Source organism: Mus pahari, chromosome 6 (genome assembly GCF_900095145.1).
Source record: "Mus pahari chromosome 6, PAHARI_EIJ_v1.1, whole genome shotgun sequence".
NCBI classification, from domain to species: domain Eukaryota; kingdom Metazoa; phylum Chordata; class Mammalia; order Rodentia; family Muridae; genus Mus; species Mus pahari.
Window position 1 is genome coordinate 105,163,009 of NC_034595.1, and position 14,684 is coordinate 105,177,692.

The 14,684-nt window shown below is 56.2% G+C and overlaps 1 protein-coding gene across 1 annotated transcript in view; it reads left to right on the forward strand.

Annotated features, from left to right (window-relative positions):
- The window catches only part of Megf6 (multiple EGF like domains 6), a 100,390-nt gene extending 86,108 nt beyond the window's left edge, over window positions 1-14,282 (forward strand). The window contains exons 17-37 of the mRNA XM_021200216.1: window positions 18-152; window positions 3,015-3,140; window positions 3,599-3,730; window positions 3,822-3,950; window positions 4,075-4,206; window positions 5,370-5,498; window positions 5,587-5,715; window positions 6,048-6,176; window positions 6,523-6,651; window positions 6,817-6,945; window positions 7,541-7,669; window positions 7,786-7,914; window positions 8,009-8,140; window positions 8,279-8,407; window positions 8,862-8,990; window positions 9,965-10,093; window positions 10,191-10,319; window positions 10,680-10,808; window positions 10,901-11,029; window positions 11,684-11,812; window positions 13,619-14,282. Of these exons, the coding sequence (XP_021055875.1) occupies window positions 18-152; window positions 3,015-3,140; window positions 3,599-3,730; window positions 3,822-3,950; window positions 4,075-4,206; window positions 5,370-5,498; window positions 5,587-5,715; window positions 6,048-6,176; window positions 6,523-6,651; window positions 6,817-6,945; window positions 7,541-7,669; window positions 7,786-7,914; window positions 8,009-8,140; window positions 8,279-8,407; window positions 8,862-8,990; window positions 9,965-10,093; window positions 10,191-10,319; window positions 10,680-10,808; window positions 10,901-11,029; window positions 11,684-11,812; window positions 13,619-13,686 (2,660 nt within the window). The 3' untranslated portion in view covers window positions 13,687-14,282. The remainder of the gene's footprint in view (window positions 1-17; window positions 153-3,014; window positions 3,141-3,598; window positions 3,731-3,821; window positions 3,951-4,074; window positions 4,207-5,369; window positions 5,499-5,586; window positions 5,716-6,047; window positions 6,177-6,522; window positions 6,652-6,816; window positions 6,946-7,540; window positions 7,670-7,785; window positions 7,915-8,008; window positions 8,141-8,278; window positions 8,408-8,861; window positions 8,991-9,964; window positions 10,094-10,190; window positions 10,320-10,679; window positions 10,809-10,900; window positions 11,030-11,683; window positions 11,813-13,618) is intronic.
- Window positions 14,283-14,684: the final 402 nt, after the last annotated feature.

A 14,684-nucleotide genomic window follows, 5' to 3' on the forward strand; every position in this document is an offset into this window, starting at 1 on the left:
TACCTCTCACCCCGCAGAGTGTGAGCCGGGCTTCTTTGGGCCAGGCTGCAGACACCGTTGCACCTGCCGGCCAGGTGTGGCCTGTGACCCTGTGAGTGGCGAGTGTCGGACGCAGTGTCCTCCTGGCTACCAGGGGGAGGACTGTGGCCAAGGTGAGTGACTGTCCCCTGGGGGCTTGGGGGATTAGGGTTCCTTGTACTAAGGAGTTGCAAGAGTGCACAACTGGAAGCTGTCAATCCAGCACCTGGATGCAAATGGCCCCTTTACCTACCATCAGCTCAGTGGTAGTGTGGTTCCTGGACTATCATAGAGGTGCTCAGAGGAGCTGGTCTGCCTGCCTGGATCAGGGTCAGCACCTCTGTCGAGCTTCGCCTCACTGAAGCTCCTTGGAAAGCTCTGCTGGAGTCTGGGGCAAGATGGATGAGAAGGGAGCCAGAGGTGGGAGTTGGGAGGAGGAGCCGGTTGGCTGCTGGGGCGAGGGATGCTTGGAGAATCCTACTCTGCTTGTGGGCCTACAGTCTGGGGTGTACGAGTGAGCACAGAGCTGTGAGGACCTTAGTTATTTGGCAGGCAGAAGAATGAGCCTTAAGACTGGAAGGGTACATTAGTGACATGGGTCCTTAGGTGTCACTGGGAGGCCTAAGGCAGGGCTGGGAGCCGGTGGCTTGGTAAATCATATCCTGATTGGTTGGCGGCCCAGCATATATGGAGCTGAGAGCTTGCCCTAGAGGACCAGGAGGGGAGGATAAGGGGCTGTGGCCTATACCGGCAGGGGACTTGTGACTGGGTACTGTGGACTGTGACCCCCTAAGTGAGGCTCTAAGGCTGTGTAACCCGTGGGATGGTAGGCTGGACACTCGGATGCTTGGCTTAAGGCTTCTTGACCCAGGGGGTATACAGCATGTAGTCACAGGTCCTTGAAGGAGGGGCAAAGGCCTTTGGTGTTCATATTGGGGTCAGTACAGAGGCTGCCAGCAGGCCAGGGAGGGGTGAGCCCCTCTTGGCATATAGCAATTGTTGTCTATACCCATTGGTCAGATTGGAAGGGGGCTTCAAGGCCTGAGTGTGACCAGTTTAGGGTGGGCAAGGCTGGAGAGGAATACAGGAGCCACCAGCCATCCCCTCTTTCTCCTCTGTAGGGGAGAAAGGCAGAGAAGTCCCCAGCAGCTCCAACCAGGGTCATGGGTCAGCTTGGCAGAATTCCATCTGTGGGAGGAGGCCTGGTGAGGGCTCTCGGGTCTCCTTGGCATGAGAGAATATGCAGGGCTTCTAACTCAGCCTAGAATCTCCAGACCTGACCCGCTCTCAGGACTCTTTGGTCTCAGGCTTGTTTACCAGCTCTGAATGCCCTTATTTGCACAAGCATCTGGGCAGTGGGCAGGACTGAGCCTCCTAACAGAGCCACCCAGAACATGCACATGTGTGCATGCACGGGCACACACACACGCACATACACACACATACATGCACACAAACACGTGTGTGCACACACACATTCATGTGCTTTGTACACACACACATGCACACATGCACACAAACATGTGTGTGCACACACACATGTGCCTTTGTACACCACACACATGCACGCACACGCACACACACATACATGCACACAAACACATGTGTGCACACACATTCATGTGCTTTGCGCACACACACACACGCACACATGTACACAAACATGTGCGTGCACACACACACATTCATGTGCCTTTGTACACCATACACACACACACACACACACACACACACACACTTGTAGCTTGCTTTCCCCCCTCTTTTCCCAGATTCCCTGCCACATCTCAGGCCTAGTGTTCAGGGGAGCCTACTTCCCACCAGTCCTGGGGCCTGCCCCTGTACCCAAACCAAAAGGAACCCCCCCTTTTCCTTTCTTTACTTTATCGAAGCCTCCAGTGCCCCCAAGGACAGACCACAGGAAATGACATTCATACTTTTACAGAAATGGCTCCTCTTGTTATGAGGTCTGGAAAGTATTACTGCCCTGAGCACACATCCATGCTCATCTGGTGGGGAGAGCTCCTGAGGCCTCGAGGAACCAGCAGTGTGGAGCTTTTTCCCTGATCTGTGCTGCGTGTTTGCCACTTGTGCATGTATGTGTGTATGCATGCATGCATACATGTGTGTGTGTGTGTGTGTGTGTGTGTGTGCACACTTGCGTGTGTGTGTATGCTTAGGCACCTAAAGCATGCACACATGTTGTGCCAGGTCCCCGCTGATGACTGCTTGCCTGCTGGACCTCTGCATCAGGCAGAGGTTTCATCCCAGCAAAGGGCAGAGTGGGCAGGGACTAAGCATATAAGATGTCGTCATGCTTCCTAAGTCCCTGCCCGCGTCTCATGCTCTCTTCTCCCCCATCCCTGAGAGCATGGCTGTTGTAGGGAGCACAGAGGTGCTTTACCAAGTGAGGCTTTCCGGTACCCGGGGCCATCTCGGGTACCAGGGAGTGGCCATTTGCAGTCTTGAGGCCCTATCTTTGACCATTCCTATCCAGGACACTCTGATTCCTGTACTGCTGTGTTCCTTGGTGTGACTTGAGTTTCAGAGTGTGGGGGCCCAGACATCTGGGGTCCTTCTTTGTATGAACCAGTTACCGCTTCCTACCCTACCTTTAATCCTGCCAGTGATGACTGCATCTCTGGCGCTGAGGAGCTGGGTATGAAGGAGAGGGGACCGTGCTGGCACATCTTGGTTGACTTGGCTAGAGGTAGTCCCTTGGGAGGACCACCCAGAGGCAGGAATGGTCCCTTACCCCTGGGAGCTCTCCAGGGTCCTGGATGACAATTGGCTCTGCTGGACAGGCTGCCTGGTCCTCCAGCTGCCTCGCCCCTGTGTCTCCCTGCCTGTGGTCCAGACTCCAACTCCCCCTCTCCCTCACCATATACACGCTGGTTCTATCCTCATAACGTGTTCGGGTTTTCCTGGGGCTGTAGAGAAAGCTCCCAGCCTTGACAACTGTATATAGAGTGCCTGAAGCCACCTGCTCTCCCCTACAGAGTGCCCAGTGGGGACATTTGGTGTGAACTGCTCAGGTTCCTGCTCCTGCGTGGGGGCCCCCTGTCACCGAGTCACGGGGGAGTGTCTATGCCCACCAGGGAAGACTGGGGAGGACTGTGGAGCCGGTGAGTGGCAGCTGTATACCCGGGCAGCCCCAGCCCTGGGCTGTGTTTGAAAATACCATCCCGGACCATATGTAGGGACCCCTGATCCCAGATCTGGGCTGCTTGGGAACACCACCATAGACCATTTAGGACCTTAGCCATGACCCTGAAGTGTTAGGTTCCTTCATAGTAGCTTCGGGGGTTCATTCTGGAACAAGCTGGGATATGGGAGGTGACTTTGCACTGTGCCCTCCTGGACATCAGCTCCCTGCATGGCGTATTTGTCTCTCTAGAAGGCTCTTTATTTTGCTGCTGAGCTATCCCTGGGGTTGGGTTTACTTATTTATAGGTGGATGCCCTGCATCCCTGGGATTCTGAAACCTGACTCTCCTGGGCAGTCTTTTATGGCAATAGTGATCTGTTTCTGGTTGTGGCAAGAGGGACCTTCAGTACTGTGAATAACTGGGTGTGGGTTCTAGATTGTCCCGAGGGCCGTTGGGGGCTTGGCTGTCAAGAGATCTGCCCTGCATGTGAGCATGGTGCCAGCTGCGACCCTGAGACTGGAACCTGCCTGTGTCTCCCTGGTTTTGTTGGTAGCCGCTGCCAGGACGGTGAGTCTAACTTGTGTCTGACCTCAGCCTCAGCCTGTGGCCCTGGGTGGGCACACCAGGCTGCCATGCTCACCCTCCTTACCACCAACAGCTTGCCCGGCAGGCTGGTTTGGGACCGGCTGCCAGATGAGGTGTGCTTGTGCCAATGATGGGCATTGCCACCCGGCCACTGGACGCTGTAGCTGTGCCCCCGGGTGGACTGGCCTCAACTGCCAGAGAGGTATGTGGGTCCTTGGCCTGCCCTTTGTCCACTGGTTCCGGCCTTGGTCCTGTTCCACGATGCCCCGTGTTCAGAGGTGGCCGTGCAGCTCACTCACACAGGGTGACACTTGGCTCTGTTACAGCCTGTGACAGTGGACACTGGGGGTCTGACTGCATCCACCCCTGCAACTGCAGTGCAGGCCATGGGAACTGTGATGCCGTCAGTGGTCTCTGCCTGTGTGAGGCCGGCTATGAAGGTCCCCAGTGTGAGCAGTGTAAGTACTGGCCTGCCGCTTGTATCCCCCCCTCTCAGTGTACCCATCAGCATGTGCCTGCATATAAGCACACACATACACACAGACACACAGACACACACACACACACACACACAAGCACACTTGCTATTCACATACATGTACTGAGTGTTCTGGTGCACACATACCATGCATGTGCATATACTGTCTCCCACCAGTCAGTGGGACTTAAGGCTCACCTGGAGTAGAAAATGGGGAGCCAGGGAGGTCCTGTGAATTCATTTTTGAAACTAATAGTCTTTTCTCTATCCCGGCTAGCTCCCAAATAAATGAGACAGAGCCTGAAAGATTTATTTGATAAGCTTTATGGCACAAGAATTGACCAGTCATTGATCTATTCTAATCCTTTAAGCTAATCTGTCTACCTTCCAGCCAAAATCCCTGAGATGCTTGCATTTTAGTATTGATTTGGCTCTTTCTGCTCCAAGTGTTTTTCCAGAATGTCTTCTTAACATCCCAGCCCTCCCCCACCATGGTGAACCCTCTCCCTTTCTTTCTCTCTCTCTTCCCACTCTCTCTCTCCTTCCCTCTCTCCCCTTCCTCCCTCCCTCTCTTTTTCTTCCCCTTCCTCCTGCCCTCCCTCCCAATGCTAGAATCCAGCCCTATTCTCTCTTCTGCCCAGCCATTCCCTGGTCAGCTTTTATTGTCCAATAGGAGAATAAAGAGGGAGCAATGTTTACACGAACTTGAAATAGGAGATACTTAGAGTAAGCATTACACTTAGAGTAAGCAAGCATTACAGTGTCACATCCGAACTCCACCAAGATATAGGGGTGGAGAAACCAGCATTTGAATGATACAAGTGCACAGCACATTCTGCCTACATTGTCCCAGCCCAAGAGGAGAGGAAAGGGGTCCTCTTTAGGTTCCTGTATGCTTCCAAGACTTGCAGATGGGCTGTGAGTGGGTCAGCATAACTGGCTTTAGTGACAGCCCTAGGTGAGATCCTACATGGGTCCTGAAGACAAGGTCTGGGACTCATACCTCCCATCTGAGGAAAGGGTAAGAGGAGTGTATGGTAAAGTCAGCTGTCCCCACTGTTGAGAAGGGAGGGGCTTCTTTGTCAGGGGCTCCGCCCAGACTTGATGTCCAAGTTTGATGCAAGATTGGCCTTTGTGTCTCAGGGTGCCGCCAGGGGTACTTTGGGCCCGGCTGTGAGCAGAAGTGCAGGTGTGAGCATGGGGCCACCTGTGACCATGTCAGTGGGGCCTGTACCTGCCCAGCCGGCTGGAGGGGAAGCTTCTGTGAGCACGGTAAGCTGAGTGCAGGCCGGGCCCTGAGTGCAGGCTGGGGAGGGATCTCTGGCTCTGGGCCTCTTGTGATTGCCACCTCTGTCTGTAGCCTGTCCTGCTGGCTTCTTTGGGTTAGACTGCAGCAGTGCCTGCAACTGTTCCGCCGGGGCCCCCTGTGATGCTGTCACTGGCTCGTGCATCTGCCCAGCAGGCCGCTGGGGCCCGCGCTGTGCCCAGAGTACGTAAGGGGTACTGTGGGGAGCGTGGGTCCTTCATGGGGGGGATCATCCCTGTAGCCCCTTCCTGACATCCAACGGAAAACACAGCTTTGTCCATGAGGTCCCACNTGCCCATCCCTCTTACGGAAAACACAGCTTTGTCCATGAGGTCCCACGTGCCCATCCCTCTTANGGAAAACACAGCTTTGTCCATGAGGTCCCACGTGCCCATCCCTCTTGTGGCTACTCTGCCGAGGGGTGGCCCTGACACCCTGGCAGATCTACCCAGTCCCCTGGTTCCTCCTGCAGCAGTCCCCTGGCTATGTTCCTGATGGCTCCTCTCCTATTGCAGCTTGCCCACCTCTCACCTTTGGGCTTAACTGCAGCCAGATTTGTACCTGTTTCAATGGGGCCTCCTGCGACCCTGTCCATGGGCAGTGTCACTGTACTCCTGGCTGGATGGGACCCACGTGCCTGCAGGGTAAGCCCTGCATAGGAGTTCAGGGTCCAGTCCTGGGTAATGGCCTCTCAGTGGGTCCATGGAGGGACATGTGTGCATGGGATGGGAGGGTAGGTAGAGTGTTCATCTGTCAGCATGGCCTTTCAGGGAAGTTGGAAAGGAGCTTGACTGTGGCCTTTAGTGTCATGCCCCTACGGCCAAGTTGGTGGGTCCAGGATAGGCCTGGGCTCTGGCATCATAGAACCAGCCTGGTGAGGTTCCAACTTGAAAGTCAGGCTGAGCTCTGGGGACGTGTGGAAACTCAAGGAGCTCCAAAGGCCTCTGCTTGGCCAGATGCTGAGACTTGCTTCCGCTTTCTGGACCTCAGCCTGCCCTGCTGGCCTGTACGGCAAGAACTGTCAGCATTCCTGTCTCTGCCGAAACGGAGGGAGCTGTGACCCTGTCTTGGGCCAGTGCACGTGCCCAGAGGGTTGGACCGGCTTGGCCTGTGAGAATGGTGAGCTGAGTGACTTGGGTGGTAGACATCCTTCAGGCCAGGAGGATGGGCCGTCGAGGGGTGGCTGTAGTGTCTTCCCTTCTACCCGAGGTGCAAGGGCTGGCGTCTCCTGGGCAGAGCCCTAGCCCAGAAAGTTAGACCCTCTTTCCTACCCTACCATTGCAGAATGCCTTCCTGGACGCCACGGGGCTGGTTGTCGGCTCAACTGCAGTTGCCTTAATGGGGGCGCATGTGACCGGCTTACCGGCCACTGCCGCTGCCCAGCTGGCTGGACTGGGGACAAGTGTCAGAGCTGTGAGTGGGGTCTGGGAAGCTGGGAGGTTCTGCCAAGGGTGACCCGATTTTACTCCATGCTGAAGATATGGGACAGGGCTGGTTCTCACCAAAGTGGCTCACTTTTTAAATGGGTTCAGGGCCTTCCTCCTGTGCCTAAGGGGGCTAGCCTGATTGGCTGGTTTGCTTCTATTTTGGGGAGAGGCTCCAGAGAGGAAGCCGTGGTCTCTGGATTTGAACCCTGCACTGTCCAAGGCTCCATGGTTGCAAGATGCTGCCCAGGCTGTGGCTTTTCCACCCACGGTCCTTGTTCTCCCTCCAGGCTTCGCATCTGGACAAGTGGACACTGGGCTGGACACTTGCCTGTCCGACCTGAGTCTTCGCCTCTTTGCTCCCCCTTCTGCACAGCCACTGCCATTTGTAGACCCAGCCTAAAGAGCCTCTCACTCAGACCCAAGCCCCGGGGTCACTGGTGCTGGGAAGCAAGTTGGAGCCTTAGGGAGACCCTGTGACTCTTCTTATTTTCTGGTCTCAGTTTCTCCTTCTCCCCTGATTTCCATGGGCAGAGGCCCTGGAGCTGTAATTCCCAGCCTTCTGTCTGTCTCTCACTCTACAGCCTGTGTCAGTGGCATGTTTGGGGTTCACTGTGAGGAGCACTGTGCCTGTCAGAAAGGTGCCACCTGTCACCATGTCACGGGGGCCTGCCTCTGTCCCCCGGGATGGAGGGGCTCACACTGTGAACAGGGTAAGCAGAGATGACAGTTCATGGACTGTGGGGAGGGAGCTGGTACTGCACGGCCACCTCGGAGATCCCCGCTACCCTGTTCCCAGAAAGCTTACCTCATTCTACACTTCCCACAGCCTGTCCACATGGCTGGTTTGGAGAGGCCTGTGCTCAGCATTGCCGATGTCCACCCAGTGCCTCCTGCCACCATGTCACTGGGGAGTGCCACTGTCCACCCGGCGTCACGGGGCCTGGCTGTGAGCAGGGTAGGTGTTCCCCCAACACCTGCTTTGTGGAGAGGGACAGCTGGGGGATTCCTGAGGGTTAGGCCAGGCCTGACCCTAGCCGACCTATGCCTAGCCTGCCAGCCTGGCACCTTTGGAAAGGACTGTGAGCACCTGTGCCAATGTCCTGGTGAGACCTGGGCCTGCCACCCTGCTTCAGGGGCCTGCGTATGTGCTGCCGGTTACCATGGCACCGACTGTCAGCAACGTGAGTCAGGGGACCTGGGGTTCTGGTATGTAAGGTGGAGGGGGCAGCTCTCAAGGTTGCCATGCGCAGGGGTGCTGCAGGTTTGAATCCACCTCCAGCTTGTGTAGCAGACCCCCACCTCTCTCTCTCTCTCTGCAGGCTGCCCATCTGGGCGCTATGGGCCAGGCTGTGAACACATTTGTAAGTGCCTCAATGGTGGGACCTGTGACGCAGCCACGGGAGCCTGCTACTGCCCTGCTGGGTTCCTTGGGGCCGACTGCAGCCTTGGTGAGGAACCAGGTGGCAGGGCTGGGTAGTATATTGATGGGTTTCTGAGGAAGGAGGCAGGGTCCTGTTGGCCAGCCTATGGGAGGACAGCCCCCTGCTTCCCTGACTCTTGAGTTCCCTGTTAGTGATCTAAGCTAGAGTGGCTTTGAGGACGGTGTGAGGACATTGGTGTAATCCCAGAGGACTCCGGCTTCTGGCCAGCTCTGCCCCAGATAACTGTGGCCAAGAGTCCTGCCCAGGAAAGGGACTTTCTCCTGGGTCACATGCAGACTCTCCCATTTGGAATCCAGGCAGAGCTGGGGTGTTGTGGCAGTGTGTCCCTGTAGAGATGGCCTGGGGGATGCTGGGAATTGGTGGCTTGGCCCTGTCTCTACTGTCCTGTCCCTGGGGCTGGTACAGCCTAGGACGGGTGTAGTCAGAGTGGAAGCAACTACTCACCTGCCCCTCTCCACAGCCTGTCCACAGGGTCGCTTCGGCCCCAGCTGTGCCCAGGTGTGTGCCTGCGGGCAAGGGGCGGCATGTGACCCGGTGTTGGGGACTTGCATCTGTCCTCCTGGGACGACGGGAGGCCACTGTGAGCGTGGTGAGTGTCTGCGGGGGACTGAGTATGCTCACAGTTCACTGATGTGTCCTTGAGCTAGGAGCAGGCCGCTGAAGTGAACTCATCTTGGGAGGAGGGGGTGTGCCCATTCCCCAGGGACACATTCACACTCCCAGCCACTGAGAATTCCCCAGAAACCTTGGGGCTGAGAAGCAGTCCCTTACTTACCACGTGGACCGCCTGCCCTGCTGGCACGCCGGCCATTCCGTGCCAACTCGGGCTACACCCACTCAGGATTCTGGAGAGTTGGTTCATTCAGTGGCTTGCCTGTTCATGTCTCTGTGGCCAGTGGAGCCCCTCCTGAGCCTGGTAGCATGTGTCCCCATGTTTTCTTAGAAGGGTATTTCCTGGTCCTTTTTTCCAGGCCCAGGCCCAGGGACCCCAGGAGACAGAAGCTAGAATAGTGAGTGGGTAGATCAGAGAACAGTGGTCCTGACCCACACTTACGTCAGTGTGCCCGGTGCCAAGGGCACACTCACAGCTCCTCCCTTACTCCCCGCAGAGGCTGTTCTCAGAACCCTTGTTCTCAGCTTAGGACTGGTGTAGTCAGATGAGAAGTCCAAGGCCAGGCTGCAGCCAGGATGGCACCTGGTCCCACCTCACTCCTAGGAAAGACAGCCATGTGTAAGGTGGTCAGCAGGCCATGCCTGATCCTGGGTCTCCAAGGCCTACATTCTCAGCCCTGAGGAAGTGGTTGAAAGCCTTCCAGACTCCTAGCTGGCCGTGTAGGTGCTTACTCACAGTCCCCTGAAGACAGTGGTCCCTGTTATCAGACCTGATGCTGGCTGCCCAGAATTCTGAGGGAGTCTGTGAGGGAGGGGGAAAGCCAGCACTAGGCACTAGGCGGCTCAGGAAGCATTTGTCGAACAAACATCAGTCTGTGTGGGGACGCTTCCGAGAAAGCACGAGTCCAGCCTTGGCCAGAGTTCTCCGTTGTGCCCGCCTTCTGCCCCTAGGCTGTCCCCAGGACCGGTTTGGCAAGGGCTGTGAACGCAAGTGTGCCTGCAGGAATGGGGGCCTGTGTCATGCTACCAACGGCAGCTGCTCCTGCCCCCTGGGCTGGATGGGGCCACACTGTGAGCTTGGTGAGTGTGAGGGGCGGCTAGACCCTGAGAAGGAGGCTGTGTAGGGGTGGTGAGTCAGGGAGCACCGGAAGAATCCATTTGTCCGCTCCCTGCACAGCCTGCCCTGCTGGGCGCTATGGTGCTGCCTGCCTCCTGGAGTGTTCCTGTCAGAACAATGGCAGCTGCGAGCCCACCTCGGGTGCTTGCCTCTGTGGCCCTGGCTTCTACGGTCAAGCTTGTGAACACAGTGAGTGGGGCTGTCCCCTCCCTTTGTGTTTTTATGCCGTCTAGGCCGGTCCTGGCTCACGAGGACAGTGGTCGTCCTCTCAGGCATTGCTCATGGGGAGAGATGGGATGGCCGGGCTCTGAGGCTGGAAGTGTCTGCTCAGGGTCACACAGGACAGGTGGAGATGGGTTCCCGTGCTAACGCCTTCTGATGCTTCTACCTTGCCATGTGAGCCCTGGCTGGCATGCTGAAGCTTATAGTGGGCACTGGGAGGGAGGGAGGGAGGCTAGGACATGCTCTTGGATTTGGTCCTTTGCCCACTCCGGGAAAATGAGGGGTTTCTGATGCCTTTGACTCGGCTTAACTCGGATCCCTCTCCAGCCTGCCCCGCCGGCTTCCATGGCTCTGGTTGCCAGAGAGTTTGCGAGTGTCAACAGGGTGCTCCCTGTGACCCTGTCAGTGGCCAGTGCCTCTGCCCCGCTGGCTTCCATGGCCAGTTCTGCGAGAGGGGTGAGTGTCCCCGGCCCCTTGCCGACCCCTGTGCCCTTTCCTGTCTCGGCTAATTTGGGGGAAGGGAACGCTGATCCCATTGCCTCTACCAGGGTGCAAGCCAGGCTTTTTTGGAGACGGCTGCCTGCAGCAGTGTAGCTGCCCCACGGGCGTGCCCTGTGACCCCGTCAGCGGCCTCTGCCTTTGCCCACCAGGGCGTACGGGAGCCACGTGTGACCTAGGTGAGTGTGGGTTCCTTTCTAGGACAGGACACGGGGTAGGGCTACACTAACAGCAAATATCAATCGTGCGGGTTGGCTGCCTGCCTGCCAGGCCTCAGACTAGGCACTGTGCCCTCCTGAGATCTCTGCTTCTCCCTACAACCTCTGAGGGCTGTGGCAGTGGCCAGAAGATGATCTACCAAGCATAGACATCCATTGGAGCTGCCAAGGCTAGGGTCCTGCTCTGCAGTAGCTTTAGAGTTCTGGGACTCTGTCTGGGTATCATGAGAATGGCCCTAGCGATGTAGAAATGTGTCCCTGACTTAACAATCGTGGCCATGACCCTTTTAGACCAGACTGCCTGGGGCTGTAAAAGTGGCCTAGTGACTTGTGGATTCATCTAGCCCTGGGGACAGCAGCTGTGGCTACTGCCTCACCGACCCAGGCACCAGGCAGGAATGCGTGTGGGCCAGTGCTTTTCCATTTAGGAGCTCAAGGTTATAGAACACGTATATTCTAGAAGTGAATGGGAACTTTTAACCTTTTCAGGGGGATCTGAGCCCACGGTCTTCTCCACTCCCTTCCATAGGACATCGTTCCACCTGAGCTTTCCGCCCAGGTCCAGGCAGATGTGACAATGCTCATGTTTCTCTCTCCCACCTCCTGCCTCTACAGATTGCAGAAGGGGCCGCTTTGGGCCGGGCTGTGCCTTGCGCTGTGATTGTTGGGGTGGGGCTGACTGCGACCCCATCAGTGGGCAGTGCCACTGTGTGGACAGCTACACGGGACCCACTTGCCGGGAAGGTGAGTCAGATTCCCAGAGGAGAAATTGAAGACTCCCATCTCTGGCCAGGAATCCACCTCTTGCCCCAAGATCAATGGTGTAGCCTGACCAGTCAGTGAGAAACTTGGCCACCCCTTCCTGGTACCCAGAGTCCACACAGCTCCCGGTAGTGATGAGTAGGTCTCAAACCACTTCCCATGGCAGGAGCAGGTTGCACTGCCAGCCTAGAGCATCAACCTTTTCCCCAGAGTGACCCTGCAGATTACAGTGTGAGCTCACAGATCCATATGCAGGTAGGGATGGCCAATTCAGTATGGGGGGGGTACATACATGTACGCCCATGTATCTGTGAGCAATGATGTATGTTAGCCAGTATATGCAAGTACATCAGTGTGTTGTGAGATACTGAATGTGCACATGTGCCAGCACGTCAGAGCAGTGATACAAGCTTGTGAAGGCAACTATGCATGCACTGTGTGTGTGTGCATGTGTGTGCACTCCAGGTCCGTGTGTGCACTCCTCCTGGTGCATGTATGATCCTTCTCAACACCCCAGCAAACTGGGCCTGGGAAGCCAACAAGTGGCATCGTAAGGGCTTGGGCTATCCACAGGGGTGCCTTACAGGTGGGAAGTACAATCCCACAGAGCAGGTGTGCATCTTCCTGGTGTGTGCTCACAGTGCATGTTCTCTGGGCTGTGCATGGGCTTTAGTTATGCATTTTCTGGGTGAGTATGTGTCCCATGTATATATTCTTCAGGTATGTGTGTGCTCCACGTGTACATACATGGCTTCAGGTCTATGCGTGTGCCTACCCACATTTGTGTATCATGTGCATATGCATGTTCTGGTGATGTCTGTGCACCAGGTGTCTGTACCGTGTTGAATCCAAATGCATGTGTTGCTTACTGTGCATGCCTGTCCCAGGTATGTGTGCTCCAGTCCATGTATGTACTCATGGTTTATTGTATACTTGTGCCTGAGTGTACCCACATGCAGAGCTGAGGCAGTAGTCCCTTGATCCCCAAGTCCCCTAGGATCTGCGGGACTGCACCTCCCACCTGCGGGGCAGAGCTGGGAATACCGCACCCCTGTGGATAGCCCAGACCCTTATGATGTCCTTGTTGGCTCCTCAGGCCCAGTCTGCTGAAGGTGTTGAGAAGGAACTCTGCAGTGGGAGAAGGGAGGCTAGGTACCTGGAGGGAGGGTTGTGCCTGGGTACATAATGCTACCCACAGTGACCTCCAGTGGTAAAATGTGATACTACACCCCAGGGTAGTCTCATGTACATTTAGAACATCTCTGAAGATGGGACCGCGGGGAGGGCATTGGGAGTCCTGGGCCAGCCATTTTCCCTGGGGTGGGATTAACTTTAACCTTGGGCGAAGCCTTTCCCAACCAGACTCAGAGCCCTGCTCCCACCCTTCTTGGTAGGTGGCAGAAGGGGAGATGATCAGATCTCCCCCCCCCCCCAACTGCTTACAGTATGGTGGAGAGGGATCTGCTGGTGGACATGTGGGGTCCCTGTGGGTAACTGATGCCTTACTGCACCATTACTGGTAGCTGTCTGACACCCAGCTAGCTCATGCCCAGCCCAGAGCTCAGGCGATAGGTGCTTGCCCAGGGGCTGCTCTTTGGTTAAGCCTGGAGGAATCCCATACAAGGATGAACATTTTTGCTTCCCTGGACCTTGGAGATGGGGGATGGGCTATTGTCTTTACCAGGCTCCGCTGATGAGGGAAGATGACAACATTAGCCTGGAATGTGGCTGTTTTGAGGGTTTCCACCCCACCTTGTTGCTGACCCTCTTTTATTCCCATGTCCCCAGTGCCCACACAGCTGTCCTCTATCAGACCAGCGCCCCAGCACCCCAGCAGCAGGGCCATGAAGCACTAACTCAGAGGAACGCCTACAGAGGTCCACTACTGTGGTCCAGCCCACGGGACCCAGGCCTCTGCTGGTGACCGAGAAGTTAGAGGTGGCACTTTTGGATCCACGCCTCCCCTGGAAAGCCATGGAGCTCTGTGGACAGCTATGGCCAGTCACACAGCCACATACCCGGGCTCCGTGGTCATGGGGTAGAAAGCCTCCTTCGGACACAAGGAATCCAGGAAGTCGGCTGGGCCTCGGGCCACTGTTTACATGGGGACCCTGAAGGCTGTGCTGTGGAATCCTGGCCCTCTTCAGTGACCTAGGATGGGACCAAGGTGGGAGCAGACAAGGCCCCACCTGCCTGCCAGGTCCTTCTGGTGCTAGGCCATGGACTGCTGCAGCCAGCCAACTGTTTACCTGGAAATGTAGTCCAGACCGTATTTATGTAAGGTATTTATGGGCAACTCCACCTGTCGTTATGGTCCTGGGCCAGCTGGAAGCTGCCTGACCCCAGAACTCAGGCAGTGGGCTGTGGGGCCTCCAGCAAGTGGGATCAAAGGTTTTGTAAAGCCCGGTGAGTTAAAGGCACAGTGGTGTCCCCATGGCCTGGGTTTCTGTGCTTTCTGTAGACTCTGTGGGTCCTTCCAAGAGCAGCTGGCATGAGGGTTCTTGGATGGGAACCTCCTGTACACCTCTGTAATGACAGAGGAGTGCTGCTTCAGTCACATTAGGCTTCTTCCTGACTTCCGGCTCTAGGGCATGAGGCAGTGCCTGTCAAAGTGAATTGTCCCAGAGAACACATTGGTGCCTGAGACACCTCCAGAGACCCAGAAGGTGGCTTGTCCAGAGACTACAGAACAAACGTCCCAGAAGGAGCAGGGCAGGGGTAGTGTGGAAGGAAATCCATGCTTAACCCAAACAGCTGACCCTCTGCCTCAACAGGGTGATGGACAGGCAGCATCACAGGAGCCAGGCCTCCCTGTGGACTGTGATACCTCAGAAGAGTGTAGCTCAGAGCAGAG